The sequence below is a fragment of the Diabrotica virgifera genome, chromosome 5 (assembly GCF_917563875.1).
Source record: "Diabrotica virgifera virgifera chromosome 5, PGI_DIABVI_V3a".
NCBI classification, from domain to species: domain Eukaryota; kingdom Metazoa; phylum Arthropoda; class Insecta; order Coleoptera; family Chrysomelidae; genus Diabrotica; species Diabrotica virgifera.
The window spans coordinates 263571499-263587741 of NC_065447.1; the positions used below are offsets into that span (position 1 = coordinate 263571499).

Below are 16243 nucleotides of genomic sequence, written 5' to 3' on the forward strand. Positions count from 1 at the left end.
AATAAACATGACAATAATGAAAGTCACATTCTAATGTTTTGACAGTTCTCTTACGTCAAAAATTTTGACCTACGTAATAACGTTTTTGTAGTAAAAATACTATATAAACACAGATGTTTCATACGCCTTCTATTCACTGCTGCCAAATCTCTTCTTGTCATTATCATATTGTCAATGTCAATGGTTATTTTTATTTTTATCGGCTACTCCAAAAACCCAAAAGAAGAAGAACTACGCAACATTGTGTAAGTTTCTGGCGGTATAATATATTTTTGTTTTTTATTTGTAAAAATTGGTAAAAAGCAGCGATAAAAAGTACAAAGGCTATTTTTTTATTTTAGAAAAGTGTGCAAATAAGAAAGTCAAAACGTAAGAAGAGAGGTTAATCTATAACAACAGTAAGTTTAATGAAAATATGCATTTTAATAAATTAAACATCAAATTCTGATATTGTTTTAAAGAAAACACAAAAAACAAAACAACAGTTATGCTGAAGAGTTGGGGTAGAGACTGAGAAGATACATTAACCAGGATATAGAAACAGGATGGAACATTATAAAACAGTATAATAAAACTCAACAAATAATAGAACCACAAGAAAACAAAAAACCAAAGGTTTGATGAAGAATGTCACACAACAATCAAATTAAAAAAGTAAATGGCTAGTTAATGGAAGACAGGAACGACTAGAACAAATTCGAACAGAAAATCAAGTAGCCAGGAATAGAACAGCCACATAGGAGAATGAAAGAGACACTAGTAAAATAATTTAAAAAAAACAAAATAAAAAAAACAACACAATGTACCTATGTATCTAAAAATAATATTTTAGTATGTACTTATGTTATGAAATAAGAAATTTATGACTATGAATCTGCAATCAATCACAAACAAGTCTGGCTAATTGGCTCTGCCAAAGCCATTTTTCAAAAAAAAAAGAAAGAGACACTAATCTCTGAACAAATGCAACAGTTAGAAATAAATAATAATTACAACAAACCACTGTTTGAATATGTAAAATAACAATATAGTACCAAAAACAACCATACTGCCCTCCTAAGCCAAAATGACGTAACTCGTTTTGCCATATAGGTTTTTTAATAGGGTGTTTATACCAATACGCATCAAATTTACTAAGCAAAACAGATGTATCTCGAATAAAACGTGATTCAACAAAGCGAGATACATCTGTTTCGCTTAGTAAATTTGATGCGTATTGGTGTAAACACCATATTAAAACACCTTTTACGCAAATATGGCAAAATAAGTTACGTCATTTTGGCTTAAGAGGGTAGTATAAATATAAACAAAAAGATTAGGAAAAACAGTTTACGGATCTATTCAAAAAAGCAGCCAAGAAAAAATTATGCAGAAGAGGAAGAAATAACAGATAATAAAGATGCACAGGAAGACTCATCTTACTATCTAAAATTCATAGATTCGTAGAAAAGTAAAGAAAACTCCGGGCCAGATGAAATGATCAACGGAGGAGAGGATCTGCTGAAACGGATGTACAGACTAATGACCAAAATCCTGTACAGTAATAAACTAAGAGGAAGACCAAAAATAAGATGGAGACACCAACTACTAAAGGATATTATATCAAATATGGAAATTGCAAACTGGAGGGAAAAGATTCAGAACCTGAGAGGTGGAAAAGATAGTAGAAAAACCAAAAAATCATAATCTTCTTCTTCTTCTTCTATGGCACTACAGCCAAAATTGAGCCTTGGCCTCCTTTATTTTTTGCCTCCACCCTTGCTTGTCTTATAAAAAAATCATAATAATCTTTGAAAAACAGCCTAAAGAATATATTCAGACTAATCCACAGCATTAAATGGATTAAAAAATGGAAATAAGACTGAATAATATTTGGTGAATGTTCCATTATGTCATATTTGCTGTATATATCATATTTTGTTATTGTAATGAAGCCAATTTTAATTTTATTTAGTGCCTAATTATAATTATTTCTTTCAGTAATATCCAAAACGATGAACCAACAGAAGAGAAGGTCTGTAAAGAAACCAGCGATAATTGAAAGTGATGAAAGCAGTGATGACGAATCACCAGTTAAGAAATGCAAAGTAACTCCTAAGAAAAAAGTTGAACACCCAGTAACAGAAAAACAAAATACCAATGATTCCTCTTCTAGTGAAAGTGATATTGAAAACTACCTGCAACCCATCGACAAACTAGACTTATCCTCAGAGTTTTTTAATCTCAAGAAAGACAGCAATAATGATGAATTTAGCAAAATTGAAAAAAGTATTTTTGAAAAGGTAGGCACATCGCGGTTGTCAGATTCAGAGTCAGACTTAGATGATGTACAAGCTTCAACAAGTCAAATATCCACACAAGAGACAACAGCATCTCAACAGCTAAATTTTAAGCAGTTGGAAGACTTTACGAAGAATATAGAAGAAGCCAAATTAATTGTTGAAAAATATAATGCTAAAAAGAAGATCGAAGAAAAAAACGTTGACATATCAAATATTCTAGCTTCAGGTGAATCAAAACAGTTAACTTTAGAAAATATAAGGGAAGAAGATTTACATTCAAGTGATTTTGAAACCACAGATGGGGAGGAATGGGAAGAAGTAAAACAAAAAGATCAGGAGGAAAAATCTGTAGTACCTAAAAAAGACATTGAAATAAGAATAGGTGCAATGCCGGAACATTGTAGAAACAAGAAAGGTACTGATTTAATTGCAGCCATGAAAAGAAGGCTTAATAGAATACGCAAAGAAAATCAACTTTATGTTCACAAAGTGCATCTATTATGCTGGCTAGCTCACGGAAATTTTGTCAACTCCGTAATATCAAGTTCAGATATTTTAAGCGTTGCATTATCTCTATTACCATCTGACAAATGTTATCCTTCTGATCGTGTAGATCTAAGTTATCTAGAACAAATTGTCCAATGGTACAAAAGAACAATAAAACTAAAAGAGAAGGATCCTGCGCAACAGTTGCCTTTAAAAAAAGCTTTAAGTCTTCAGATGATGAAGAAAGAATCATATGACAAAAAGATGTTTGTTTTGATTTTCATTGCTATTTTAAGATCGTTGGGAATACAATGCCGAATGGTACTCTCATTACAAGTGGAACCATTACGACCACCCTCTAGTGAATTACATTCTTTGTCTACGAAAGAATCCACCAAGAAGTTACCAAGCAGCAAAACAGGCCAATTGAATAAATCTCATAATAAAAGCAATAGCAAATCAGATGCCAAGAAGTTACCAAGCAACAAATCAGCACAATTGAATAAATCTCATAATAAAAGCAATAGCAAATCAGAAGGCAAAACCAAACAGATTAATAGTGAAGACGTTAAACTTAAAAAGGCCAAAGAAGGGATTCAGAAAGTCAGCAAATTAGGTAAAGAGAAGGCTACTAAAGATACCAGTCAGAAAAAAGACCAAAATAAGCATAAAGAACCTCAGGAAAGTAGTAGAAATTCTGTTTCTGATAAAAATAAAAAGCCAGCGAAGGAAGAACAAATATTAAGCAGTAAACCAAAGAAAGAAAGAGAAACAACAGAACTCAAAACTAATAAAATGAAAGGAGGGAAAGTTGAAGAAACTAAAATAGTTAATAAAGGAAATAAAAAGGATAACACAAAGGATAATAATACACGAACTTCCTCAAAAATGTCACATAAGGAGACAGTACAGACAACTAAAGAAAGTAAATCTAGCAAAAGTAGTAAGAAAGAATCTTTAAAGGTAGACGAGGAATCTGAGTCTAAAAGTTCAGTTACTGAGAATAAGGAATCCGTAGGGACAACAATAACTCAACCTAAACCTTCAACTTCAGTCTCAAAAATGCGCTCAAGGAGAAGTAGACGAAGCACAGAAAAAAATATTCCACAGTTGGATGGAGCTAACGACACAATCCCCAAAACAGTATCAAATACTCGGAAACCTAATTTACGAAAGCTGAAAAATGAATCAAATGCCAAGGTCAATTCTGCCAAAGACTCCCGTAGTCGTGTAAAGGTTAATAATAATAATGATTCAGAAGATGACTTCTCTCCAAGTCCATCGAAGAGATCTCCAATCAAGAAACCCAATTTTGCAAAGTTAAGTCAGCCATCAACATCAAAAATCGGTAATCCTTTCGATGTTAAGAATGATATAATAAATTTAATAAAAGGCAGAATAATTGAGCAAAAACATATGGATAGAGGTAAATTGGTGAATAAAAGAAAATCGCAAAATCATGACAGCAGTTCAGATAGTGATTACTTGCCAAGTCCCATTAAAAAAAAACATCACGACAGTGACAGCGATATCGAATATTTTGTTCCTAAACCCAAAGTTAAAAAGAGAGTAAAGGTGAATAGAGTAGGACCTGGTCACCCGATATTATCAGATAGTGGTGAAGAAGGCAAAAAGAAGAAAGGTAATGACGTTTGGCTTGAAGTCTATTTAGAAAGCGAAGAAAAGTGGATAACAGCGGATGTTATTCGAGGGCAGGTGCACTGTGTAAATGAACTCTATGTAAGTATGATTTGTATTCATAAATCCTGACTGATAACGTAACTTTGATGTAAACTATGCATTTAAATGAGAGATCAATTAAAAAAAGATACTACTAGATATGTAAGAATTAAACTATTTAATGGCTGCAGCTATACAATATACATTTTTGAAGTTATTCTTCTTTAGGCGCGATTGAGAGTAAAATTTTTCATAAATCTGCGCGCATGCGCACACAGACAGTATGTAGTTCGTTTCTAATCTTTCAAGATAGTATCTGTATCAGCGCAAATAAGTCATTAAAAGAATATATTAGTGTTTTTAGTAAATGTATTATTTATTATAATTTTTGTGTCTTTGAATTTCTCTTCTTCTGTAGTAAGGTAAAAAAATATATAATTATAACATTTTTATCACGATACCACCGGTATCGTGATAAAATTATATCCGAAATAATTATATCCGAAACTTACGTGTCAATTACAGGAGACTCGGTGGTCTAGTTGTTGAGCGTTCGGTCAGACATCGAAAAGTCCCGGGTTCCAATCCTGGACGATTCATTTTTTTTATTTTTGGTTGTTTTAATAAAAAAATTTTGAAAGTGGTAGATAAGAAAGTTAGTTTTAAATAGAATACAAATAACCTGTTGAGTATATTTACTTCGTTAAAATTATATAATAGAAGAATAACTTCGTACGTGCATACAAAGTACACACACATTCGTTTTTTTAGATGAGAGCAACTCACCCAGTAAGTTATGTAGTAGCTTGGAACAATGATCACACCATCAAAGATGTTAGTATGCGTTACTGCAAAAGCTTCAATACCGTTACACGAAAATTAAGAATAGATTCCAATTGGTGGGAGTCCTCTATAAGACCTTTCAAGGAAAAAAGCACTGCCAGGAGTAAGGAAGAAGATGCTGATTTGAACAAACAGCTGTTCGATCAGCCATTACCAAAGTCGATAGCAGAGTAAGTGTTTATATTATTTTAATATGTTAATCAATCAGATGTAGAACATCTTCCATAATACACAGAAAGAAAAAAAAATGACCTACTGATTAAGAAGGTCACCAAATGGAAGCCAGAAACTAAAAGACCAAGGGGAAGACCCAGAGAGAGATGGGAGGACCAGGTCATGAGAGATATCAAAATCCTGAAAGTGAGAAACTGGAGAGACCTATGCAAAGATCGAAATAAGGAAGAAAATTGTAACGAAAGCCAAGTCATACAACAAACTTTGATAATACATAATACACAAGAAGAATGCTGAATGATCACCGCAATAAGTGAATCAGAAAGCTCTAAGAGCTGCAAAAAGGCCCTAATGATGATGATGATGATATTTTTTTTCTGTGGCATGTTTATATTGTGGTATAAAGCTTATATTTATATTACAGGTATAAAAATCATCCTCTATATGCTCTACAAAGACATGTTCTAAAATTCGAAGCCATCTATCCACCTGATCAAGTTCCTTTGGGCTATGTACGAGGCGAAGCAGTATATCCCAGAAATTGCGTCTATATTTGCAAATCGAGGGATATTTGGCTGAAGGATGCCAAAGTTGTTAAACCTGGTGAAAAACCGTACAAGATTGTCAAGGCTCGACCTAAGTATGATAAGGTAAGGTTGTCTCTTCATAAGATATTTTGTGAGGGGATGATTGTATACTCCTCAACATGGTCTTTCCCCTCAGGAAGATGTTTAGTCTTAGGGTGTGGTCTAGGTTTATATTGTGAGACCTCTACTTCACTATTTACACTTTTTCTGTTTTTCATTGATTAGTTCTTTGTTGATTAGGTACTATTGTTTTAGTTTTCAGAGAAAATATTGTCATATTGAATTCTTTTGCTTGTATGTTAAATCTATGGACTAATCTTTGCGAACTATCTTCATCATGGGCTATGAATATTGCCCCGTTTGTGTAAAAATTGAGAACGATCTATTTTTATATTTCTTTCACCAAGTACTTTCTTGGCTGAGGCTAAGATATTAGACTTAATTTTTGCCCAGCTTTCTTCGACTATAAGTTTCTGTGATATATATGTTTCTGCTTCTTTCTATTATTATTTTTTTGGAATAGGTATCTTGTGGAGTCATCCTGTAAGCTTTAGATTTTTATCTTTGTGATGTATTATGATGTTTTATTATCATAAATATGTATTTTTATTCAGATTTTGCACAATACCAATTGATGATCACTTGGTATTTCTGCCAACATCTGGTTGACTTCAAAAATTGTAACATAATATTCTCTTACTCTTACTATATTTTTAGTTGTCCAATTCCGTGGTAACAGACCAGTTATTGGAAATCTATGGCCCATGGCAAACGACAGACTACGATCCACCAACCGCTGAAAACGGAGTTGTTCCAAGAAATGCTTTTGGCAACGTTGAACTATTCAAGAAATGTATGTTACCGAAAAAGACTGTACATCTACAACGTAAGTACTAAAAAATAATGCGGATCTTTTTTCATTGTTGTACAGAGTTATTTTAATTGACATATATTTTTGCAGTGCCTGGATTGAACAAAGTTGCTAAAAAATTGAATATTGATTGCGCTTCCGCTATAGTTGGGTTCGACTTCCATGGAGGATGGAGCCACCCAGTTTATGATGGATTTGTTGTTTGTGAGGAGTTTACCGATGTTTTGATAGCTGCATGGGAACAAGTAAGTATTCACTATCCAATTTGGTAACACCTTTAAATCTACTTAAAAACTTCATCTCTATAGCCTGTAGCTCTTTTGCCGGTCTGTTAGTACCCATGATTCGCTGTCAAAAGTCAGAACACTGGCCTTTTGGCTACGCCAGTGCCATTAACTTAGTTAAAAAAAAAAAGTCAGAACAGGTCTATATATTGCTTTGAAAACTTTCATTTTCGTATTCCGTGATATTTCTTCTCTATATATAAATTTTTTGTTCATTGTATGATAAAGTTTTGTTCATTGTGTGATAAATTTCTACATTAAGTTCTTCTCTTGTTTCTCCTATTCTGTAATATATTTTGTTTTGTTTGACGAGTTAGACTGCCAGAACATCTTAAGACCAAGGTATACAGTCAATGCATACTCTCTGTTCTCACTTATGGCTCTCAAACGTGGACGTTTACAAAAGCAAACATGGATAAAATCATAAAAACACTAAGAACCATGGAAAGACAAATGTTGCACATAAGACTAATGGATAAAACGAGAAACGAGTGGATAAAAGAGAAAACAAAAGTGAAGGAAGTTAGGCAAGAAGCTGCAAAATTGAAATGGAGATTTGCGGGATACAATACAAGACAAAAAGAAGATCGATTCAACAAAATTCTTATAAATTGGAGACCGTAGGAATATAGACAAGGCTCCAAATGCAATGGGCAGGTGATATCAAGAAGCATGTGGGTTCTAAGTGGTTGACTATAGCGACAGACTGAAAAGAATGGAAAAGGATTGGGGAGGCCTATGTCCAAAGATGGACCGAAGAAGGCCAATTAGATAGATAGATAGTTGTTGTTCCATCCACTCCAGGTGCTTTATCATACTTACGTTTTTATTGCTACTTCCAGTTCTTCCTCTTTTATTGAGATTTTTTATTATAGGCATTATCTAAAATAATTTTGTTTTTAGGATCGAGAAGAGATGGAGAAAAAAGAAAACGAAAAAATAGAGAAGCGTGTATATACCAACTGGAAGCGATTGATCAAAGGCCTGCTCATTAGGGAGCGGCTGAAAGCGAGATACGACTTTGGTGGAGAACCATCGCAAAGTGAAAAGGGAAAGAAAAATGCCGGTGCAAATAAAAGTACAAAGGGAAATAAAAAAAGTTGAAGGGCTTATAGGAATTCAATAGTAATTCACATTGAATTTCGCCAATAGTTGTACCAGTATTGTTTAGTTGTTAAAAGTTATTTTGTACCTGATTCTAATCATAAAACAAAAGTGAGTTTCCGACTGGAAGAAAATTCACATTCTTCCAGAAATTTCTTTTATTTTTGGCATTTTTTGTCTTCAAGATTTCTGTTGTACTTTTCAGTCTTTGTATTATTCACTTCATTCGTGATATTTGGATTTAGTAGTTTCTCCAGTCTATTTGGTTGTCTTCTATTTCTTTTTATTTGCCGTTTTCAAATACCGTTTCTTTTATATACTGTCGGCAAATTATTCATTCTATACAGTCATTTATATTTCATTTTTATATCTATCTCGTCTTATACAGTGAACACGTAAAGGTTGGAATAAATTCACTTTTTCGTGAAAGAACAATTTTGGAAATAAATCCCGAAACAGTTCGATTTTTATAATCAACTATTTTCAATGGGAAATAAGCCATAATTTTACCAAAAAAATGATTTTATTAACGTTTCAGAAATACATATATCTTAAAACAGCTTCAGAACAACAGTTCCATTTTTATTTTTAAATTATGATTTTTTGGCATATACACTGCGGTGCAAAAAAATCGATCAACTAAAAATTTGGTCATTTTTGATATTTCGAATTTCCTAAACCTGTTGTCCGATTTAAGTGTTTTTGTACCACGTTATAGCCTTATCCACTGACAATATCGATGTAATAATATTGTTGCTAGACAGCTAAACTGTCATTGTATACCGGGTGTACGAATCAAACTGTTTTTTTCTCAAAGTTCGCATCACCCTGTGGACTATTTTAGCATTTTTAAAATACTGACATTAAAACCCAACCATAGCCTTAGGTTTTCTTAACATTTTGTCTTTCAATTAATTCGCTTATGTTGAATAATAAAGAAGTTAGGTACTTTAACAACTGGCCAGGTTCGTCATCAGTACAGGGTGTTTCTAAATAAGTGCGACAAACTTTAAGGGGTAATTTTACATGAGAAAGTAATGGCAATTTGCTTTATAATCATATGTCCGCAAGCGCTTCGTTTCCGAGATACGGGACGTTCAGTTTTCTTTGCAAACTGACGATTTATTTATTGCTTTAAAACCAGTTGAGATATGCAGATCAAATTCGGTGGGCTTTAAAACATAGTTATTGCACATTTTTTGACATACAATTAAGAATTTTATATTCACCATTGGCGTGCGTACGGGTAATATTATCGGTCATAATACCCGTTTCCGCGCCACTGGTGAATATTAAATTCTTAATTGTATGTCAAAAAATGTGCAATAACTACGTCTTAAAACCCACCAAATTTGATTTGCACATCTCAATTGGTTTTAAAGCAATAAGTAAATCATCAGTTTGTAAAAAAAAAGAATGTGTGTGTACTTTGTACGCACGTAAGAAGTTATACTTCTATTATATAATTTTAACGAAGTAATTGTCATCATCATTCTCTTTGCCTTATCCCTATGCGGGGTCGGCTTCCCTAATTGCATTTCTCCACACAATTCTATCTTGGGCCATATCAATGTTAATCCCCTTTACCAACATGTCCTGCCTTATCGTCTCCCCCCAGCTCTTCTTTGGTCTTCCTCTCCTACTCCTTCCAGGAATCTGCACTTCAGCTATTCTTCGTATTGGGTGGTTAACGTCTCGACGTTGAACATGACCAAACCATCTTAACCTATGCTCTCTCATTTTGGCATCAATTGGTGCCACACCTAGACTTCCCCTAATATACTCATTTCTAATTTTATCCTTCTTTGTCACTCCACTCATCCATCTAAGCATTCTCATTTCCGCCACATGCATTCGCTGTTCCTCTTTCTTTTTCACTGCCCAACATTCAGTTCCGTACATCATAGCTGGTCTTATGGCTGTTTTATAGAATTTTCCCTTCAGCTTCATTGGAATTTTTCTGTCACACAACACACCACTCGCTTCTTTCCACTTCATCCATCCAGCCCTAATTCTACTGCATGCATCTCCATCTATTTCTCCATTACTCTGTAATACCGATCCTAGGTACTTAAAACTATTGCTTTTTACAATCATTTCACCATCCAAAGATACCATTTTATTTGTAGTAGCTCCATCTTTAAATGAACATTCCAAATACTCTGTTTTTGTCCTACTAAGTTTTAAACCTTTTTCCTCCAGAGCTTGTCTCCACTGTTCCAGTTTTTGTTCGAAGTCTCTTTCACTATTTCCTACTAACACGACATCATCAGCATACATTAAGCACCATGGAATGTTCCCCTGTATTTTCGCTGTTATCTGGTCCAAAACTAATGAGAATAAATACGGACTAAGCACAGAACCTTGATGCAATCCTACTTTCACATGAAATTTATCAGTCTCTCCCACACCTGTCCTAACACTAGTCGTTACTCCCTCATACATATCCCTCACAATCTTTACATATTCACCAGGGACTCCTTTCTTATTGAGTGCCCACCACAGAATCTCTCGAGGAACTCTATCATATGCTTTCTCAAGATCAATGAATACCATATGAGCGTTTGTTTCTTTACTCCTGTATTTTTCCATCAACTGCCTTATAATGAAAATTGCATCTGTTGTTGATCTACCCTGCATAAAGCCAAATTGATTCTCGGATATTTCGGTTTCTTCACGTATCCGTCTATCAATTACTCTTTCCCATATTTTCATGGTGTGGCTAAGCAGTTTTATAGCCCTGTAGTTTGTACATTGTTGTATATCTCCCTTGTTTTTGTAAACAGGTACCAGTATACTGCTTCTCCATTCGTCTGGCATTTGTCCAACTTCCATAATTCTATTAAATAGACCTGCTAGCCACCTTGTTCCTGTCTCTCCCAATGCTCTCCATACTTCCCCAGGAATATCATCTGGTCCTACCGCTTTTCCTTTCTTTATTTTTTGAAGCGCTTGAGCCACTTCCTCGTTGGTTATTCTGGTGACCATTGCTGCTACTGTCTCCGTTGACTCTACAGGCTGTCTGTCAAATTCTTCATTTAATAAGCTGTCAAAGTACTTTCTCCATCTCTTTTTGACATCCCTTTCGTGAACTAGTATTTTATTATTTTCATCTCGGATACATCTAATCTGATTAAAATCTTTTGATTTCTTTGCTCTCTGTTTGGCTATTTTATATATCTTCGTTTCGCCTTCCCTGGTATCAAGTTGATCGTATAGGTTTGAATACGCTTCTGCTTTAGCTTTTGCTACTGCTACTTTCGCTTCCTTTTTGGCGACCATATAGTTTTGAAGATCTATGTCCGATCTGGTTTCTTGCCACTTTTTATATAATTTTCTCTTCTCTTTTATGTTTCCTTGTACTTCATTTGACCACCACCAAGTCTCTTTATCTTCAAACTTCTTTCCTGACGTTTTCCCAAGTATTTCAATAGCCGTCTCTCTAATAATATTGGCCATTTTTCTCCAAATTGTGTTAGGGCTTCCTTTCATGTTCCAAGTTCCAACATATTTTTTCTACTATTCTTTCCCTGAATAGACCTTCCTTCTCATCTTTTAGCATCCACCACTTGATTTTTTGTGGTCCTCTCCGATATTTTTGTTTAGTTTCGCTTTTTACTTCGATGTCCAGAACAAGCAGCTTATGTTGTTGGCTTACTGTCTCACTAACTATTACCTTGCAGTCCTTGCATTCACGTATGTCTTCTTTCCTTATCATGAAGTAGTCTATTTGGGATTGATGTTGTCCACTTTTGTAGGTAATAAGTTGAGTTTCTCTCTTTTTAAAGAATGTGTTAACAATCGCCATATCCAATGCTGTTGCTAATTCTAGCATGTCATCTCCAGCTTCATTTCTAGTTCCAAAGCCTAATCCCCCATGTATTGTTTCATATCCTGTCTTGGCTTGGCCCACATGTGCATTGAAATCACCTCCTATTATAACTTTCTCCTCCGCTGGAATATCACTCAGTATGTCTCCCAATTGATCATAGAAAGCTCTTCTTTCATTCTCACCCAGACCTGTTTGAGGAGCATACACACACACAACATTCAATACCTCTTTATCAATTACAAATTTCACTGAAATCATTCTATCACTCGTTCTTACAACATCTACTACGTTATCTTTCATTTCACTATCAGCAATTATACCAACTCCATTTCTAGTGTTACTACTCCCTACATACCACAATTTATATCCATCACCTAGTTCTTTCGCCCTTTGTCCTTTCCACCTAGTTTCTTGAATACAAGCAATTTGAACTCTTCTTCGTTTGAGCGCATCCACTAACTCCAGACTCTTACCTGTAAGACTACCAAGATTCCAAGACCCTATCCTGATTTTTCTAACCTGCAATGGTGTTCCCCCTGAGATAGTCCTCACCCGGAGATCCGAATGGAGGCTCATTTTACTTCCGGAACATTTTACCTCAGGAGATGCCATCATTTCAGTATAAGTTTTTATTTCGTTTGGAGAAGGTCTTTTCATTATTATGGCCTGAAAAGATTTTTGGATATTTGATGCCTGAATGCCTTTTCTATCAGCACCATACCCTGCCCTGTCCTGCACGTTTAGCCAATACACCACCAATGCAACCAAAGTGCAGTATTACCCCACACCCGCCTGCATTTTTCTGTATAGGCCAGGATCCCTACTGTAAGGACTGCCCTATAAGCCAATGTATTGTTGCCCGTATCCCGCCACTAGGAGGCACGTACTTCATTCGGGATACTTTAACGAAGTAATTGTATTCTATTTAAATATTAAACTAACTTTCTTATTGTAGTAAGTAATTGTATTCTATTTAAATATTAAACTAACTTTCTTATCTACCACTTTCAAAAAAATTTTATCAAAACAACTAAAAAAAAAATGAATCGTAGAGGATTGGAACCCGGGACGTTTCGATCTCTGACCGAACGCTCAACAACTAGACCATCGAGGCTCATTTGATTGACACGTAACTTTCGGATATAATTATGAGTGCAGCTGATCTCACTACTACCAACTTTGTTAAATTTCGAAACAGTAATTTCACTTTTATTTAATAATGGTACGGTAAACAATCCTCATTTTTTAATATGTTATTCCTTACAAAAATACCTTTAATTTAAGCACAAATAATTAAAAATCGTAAATTTGGGTCAAAAGTTATTAACTTTTTAAGAATTCCCATAAGAGCCCATGTTAAAATTTAACTTTGACCCTTAATAGTAATTAAACGGCACGGTAAAACATAAGTCTTAGTTTTTTGAAGTAAACTATAACATACTAAAATTTCATGCAAATCCTTAATTCTTTGCCGAAGGTGTAGAACGTCATTAAACTTGTGATATTTTGAAAATTGATCAAATTATTTTAATTTTGAAGTGAAAATGATTTAGAATTGAAAAAATACAACAAAACATAGAGTAAGAAAACAATATATTAGGTGAATATTGATATAAATTTTGATGGTAATCAAATTATATAAATAAAAGTATTACATACTATGTATTTTGGCAGATCAAACAGGTAGGTTTATACCCATGATATATTAACAATTATTACGTACCTGTTGCTTTTAAAAACGATTTAAAAGTCACTACAATATTATAAACTTTTTTGTTTCTGTCCTCACAACAATAAAACTAATATATTATACATTTGTTTACCTTTACCTCCAAACCACAGGTGTTCTACAGCTGCCATATTGGATAATTTTTGACATGTCATTTGAACATCCAATCAACACAAAGTTATAATGCGCGTATGCGCCTGGGTGATGCGTATGTGCCTGGTTTTAACATATAAAAATTCACCCTCATCGCGCGTAAAGAAGTATAACTTCAAAAAATTGAACATCCCGTATCTCGGAAACGAAGCGTTTGCGGACATATGATTATAAAGCAAATTGTCATTATTTTCTCATGTACAATATCCCCTTAAAGTTTTGTGCAAATATTTTAGAAACACCCTGTACTGATGACGAACATGGCCAGTTGTTAAAGTACCTAACTTTTTTATTATCCAACATAAGCGAATGAATCGAAAGACAAAGTGTTAAAAAAACCTGAGGCTATAGTTGGGTTTTAATTTCAGTATTTTATAAATGCCAGAATAGTCCACAGGGTGATGCGAACTTTGAGAAAAAAACACAGTTTGATTCGTACACCCGGTATACAATAATAGTTTGACTGTCTAGCAACAATATTATTACAGAGATATTGTCAATGAATAAGGCTATAACGTGGTAAAAAAACACTTAAATCGGACAACAGGTTTAGGAAATTCGAAACATCAAAAATGACCAAATTTTTAGTGGATCGATTTTTTTGCACCGCAGTGTATATCATACTAGTGACGTTATCCATCTGGGCCAGATGACATAATCGATATTTTTTCAATGAGAATAGAGGGTCGTGTGTTAACTCATTTGAAAGGTTATTTAATTCTCCATTCAGTAATATAAACATTTAACACAATTATTTATATAGGGTTTCAAAAAAATGTAATTAAATTAATTGGGACAAAAAGAAGAATGCATGTAATTTATTTAATTCAAACATACCTACATTTTACTGCTGTCAGAAAACAGGAAAAAATGTTTATTTGACAAATAAATATTGTTTTTAAATAAATAAATAAATTAAATAATTTACATAAATTCTTCTTTTTGTGTAAATTAATTTAATTAAAAAAAATATTGGAGGGAGTCAGTAAAAATTAGAAGATGTTGGAAGAAATTGAAAGATGCCAGAAGAAAATAGAGGAAGCCAAGAAAAATATTGGAGGGAGATACGATAAAATAGGAGGAACAAAAACAATTGAGTGCGGTGCAGTAAAATCACTAGTTTAAAAATAAAAATCGACCTGTTTCGGGATTTATTTTCAAAATCGCTCATTCAAGAAAAAATAAATTTATTCCAACCTTTATACGTGCTCACTGCAATCAACTGCTAATCAATATCTCTTAGTTACTTGCAAGTGTTTTCTGTGTGTGTACTATTTACATTTATAAAAAACCTACGAGGAAAATAAAATTCCTGTAGTTGGCTGTATACCATAAATCACAAAAATACTAGATACTTTGTAAAAAGTATATTTAAAATTCCCTAAATAAGGGTTACATTACATCACAGAACGTTTTCGGGTTAAAAAATCCATCATCAGTGTCATTAAAAGCCAATAATGGTATTCAGTGCTCAGGCATGCACATTATTGGCTTTTATTAACATTGATGATGAATTTTCCATCCGAAAACGTTCTGTGATGTAATGTAACCCTTATTTAGAGAATTTTAAATATACGTTTTACAAAGGATCTAGTATTTTTATTTACGATTATACTTTTTATGTTTGTTTTTGTATATTGTTTTTATATATTTAACAGGGCTGATTGTTCGCCTTTAATACTTTTGTAATAAACGTTTTGAAATGTGTTTGTTTATTATTTTTTTTTAGTTATAGTAGTGTCAATTCTGAAGTGATTCTATAACAGCGGAAATGTTAAAATATGGAGGAGAGCAGCTGATAGATACAGTACACAAACTACTAAAAAACATATGAGAAAAGGAAGAAATATCAATGGAATGGAAGCCCATGTCCTCTTTATAAAAAAGGAGATAAGACAGAATGATAGAATTATAGGGGTGCGGCCCTACTAAATGTGCGGAAGCTGTAGGGCTAGCAATAAATACAAATAAAACAAAACTACTCATACAAATCAGATCAAATAGACCGGTGCAACAACACTTTATGACGATATAGAACATGTGAATAGATTCACGTATTTAGGAATGGACCTGGTCGCAAACAATGAAGAAGAGCCGGAAATAAATAGTAAGGCTTATGGTGGCAAATAAAGCCTATTTTGCGATGGGCCACATATTCTAATCGCGAGATGTACACCGGAAAACAAAACTCCGGGTCTATGAAACAATGATCAGGCCC

At 33.8% G+C, this 16243-nt stretch overlaps 1 protein-coding gene across 1 annotated transcript; it reads left to right on the forward strand.

Annotated features, from left to right (window-relative positions):
• Positions 1-209: 209 nt before the first annotated feature.
• On the forward strand, positions 210-15732 carry LOC114329824 (DNA repair protein complementing XP-C cells homolog). The gene is made up of 7 exons (XM_028279075.2): positions 210-398; positions 1981-4508; positions 5220-5461; positions 5890-6115; positions 6770-6938; positions 7014-7168; positions 8111-15732. The coding sequence occupies exons 2-7, from the start codon at positions 1995-1997 to the stop codon at positions 8309-8311; spliced, it is 3507 nt and encodes a 1168-aa protein (XP_028134876.2). The 5' UTR covers positions 210-398; positions 1981-1994; the 3' UTR covers positions 8312-15732.
• The last annotated feature ends 511 nt before the right edge of the window (positions 15733-16243 follow it).

Bases quoted from the DNA above. Each gene is read 5' to 3' on its own strand.
- LOC114329824 (XM_028279075.2), top strand. From the start codon at position 1,995: ATGAACCAACAGAAGAGAAGGTCTGTAAAGAAACCAGCGATAATTGAA. The intron at 6,939-7,013 runs GTAAGTACTAAA...ATATTTTTGCAG, and splicing joins AAAGACTGTACATCTACAAC to TGCCTGGATTGAACAAAGTT. The intron at 7,169-8,110 runs GTAAGTATTCAC...TTTTGTTTTTAG, and splicing joins TGATAGCTGCATGGGAACAA to GATCGAGAAGAGATGGAGAA.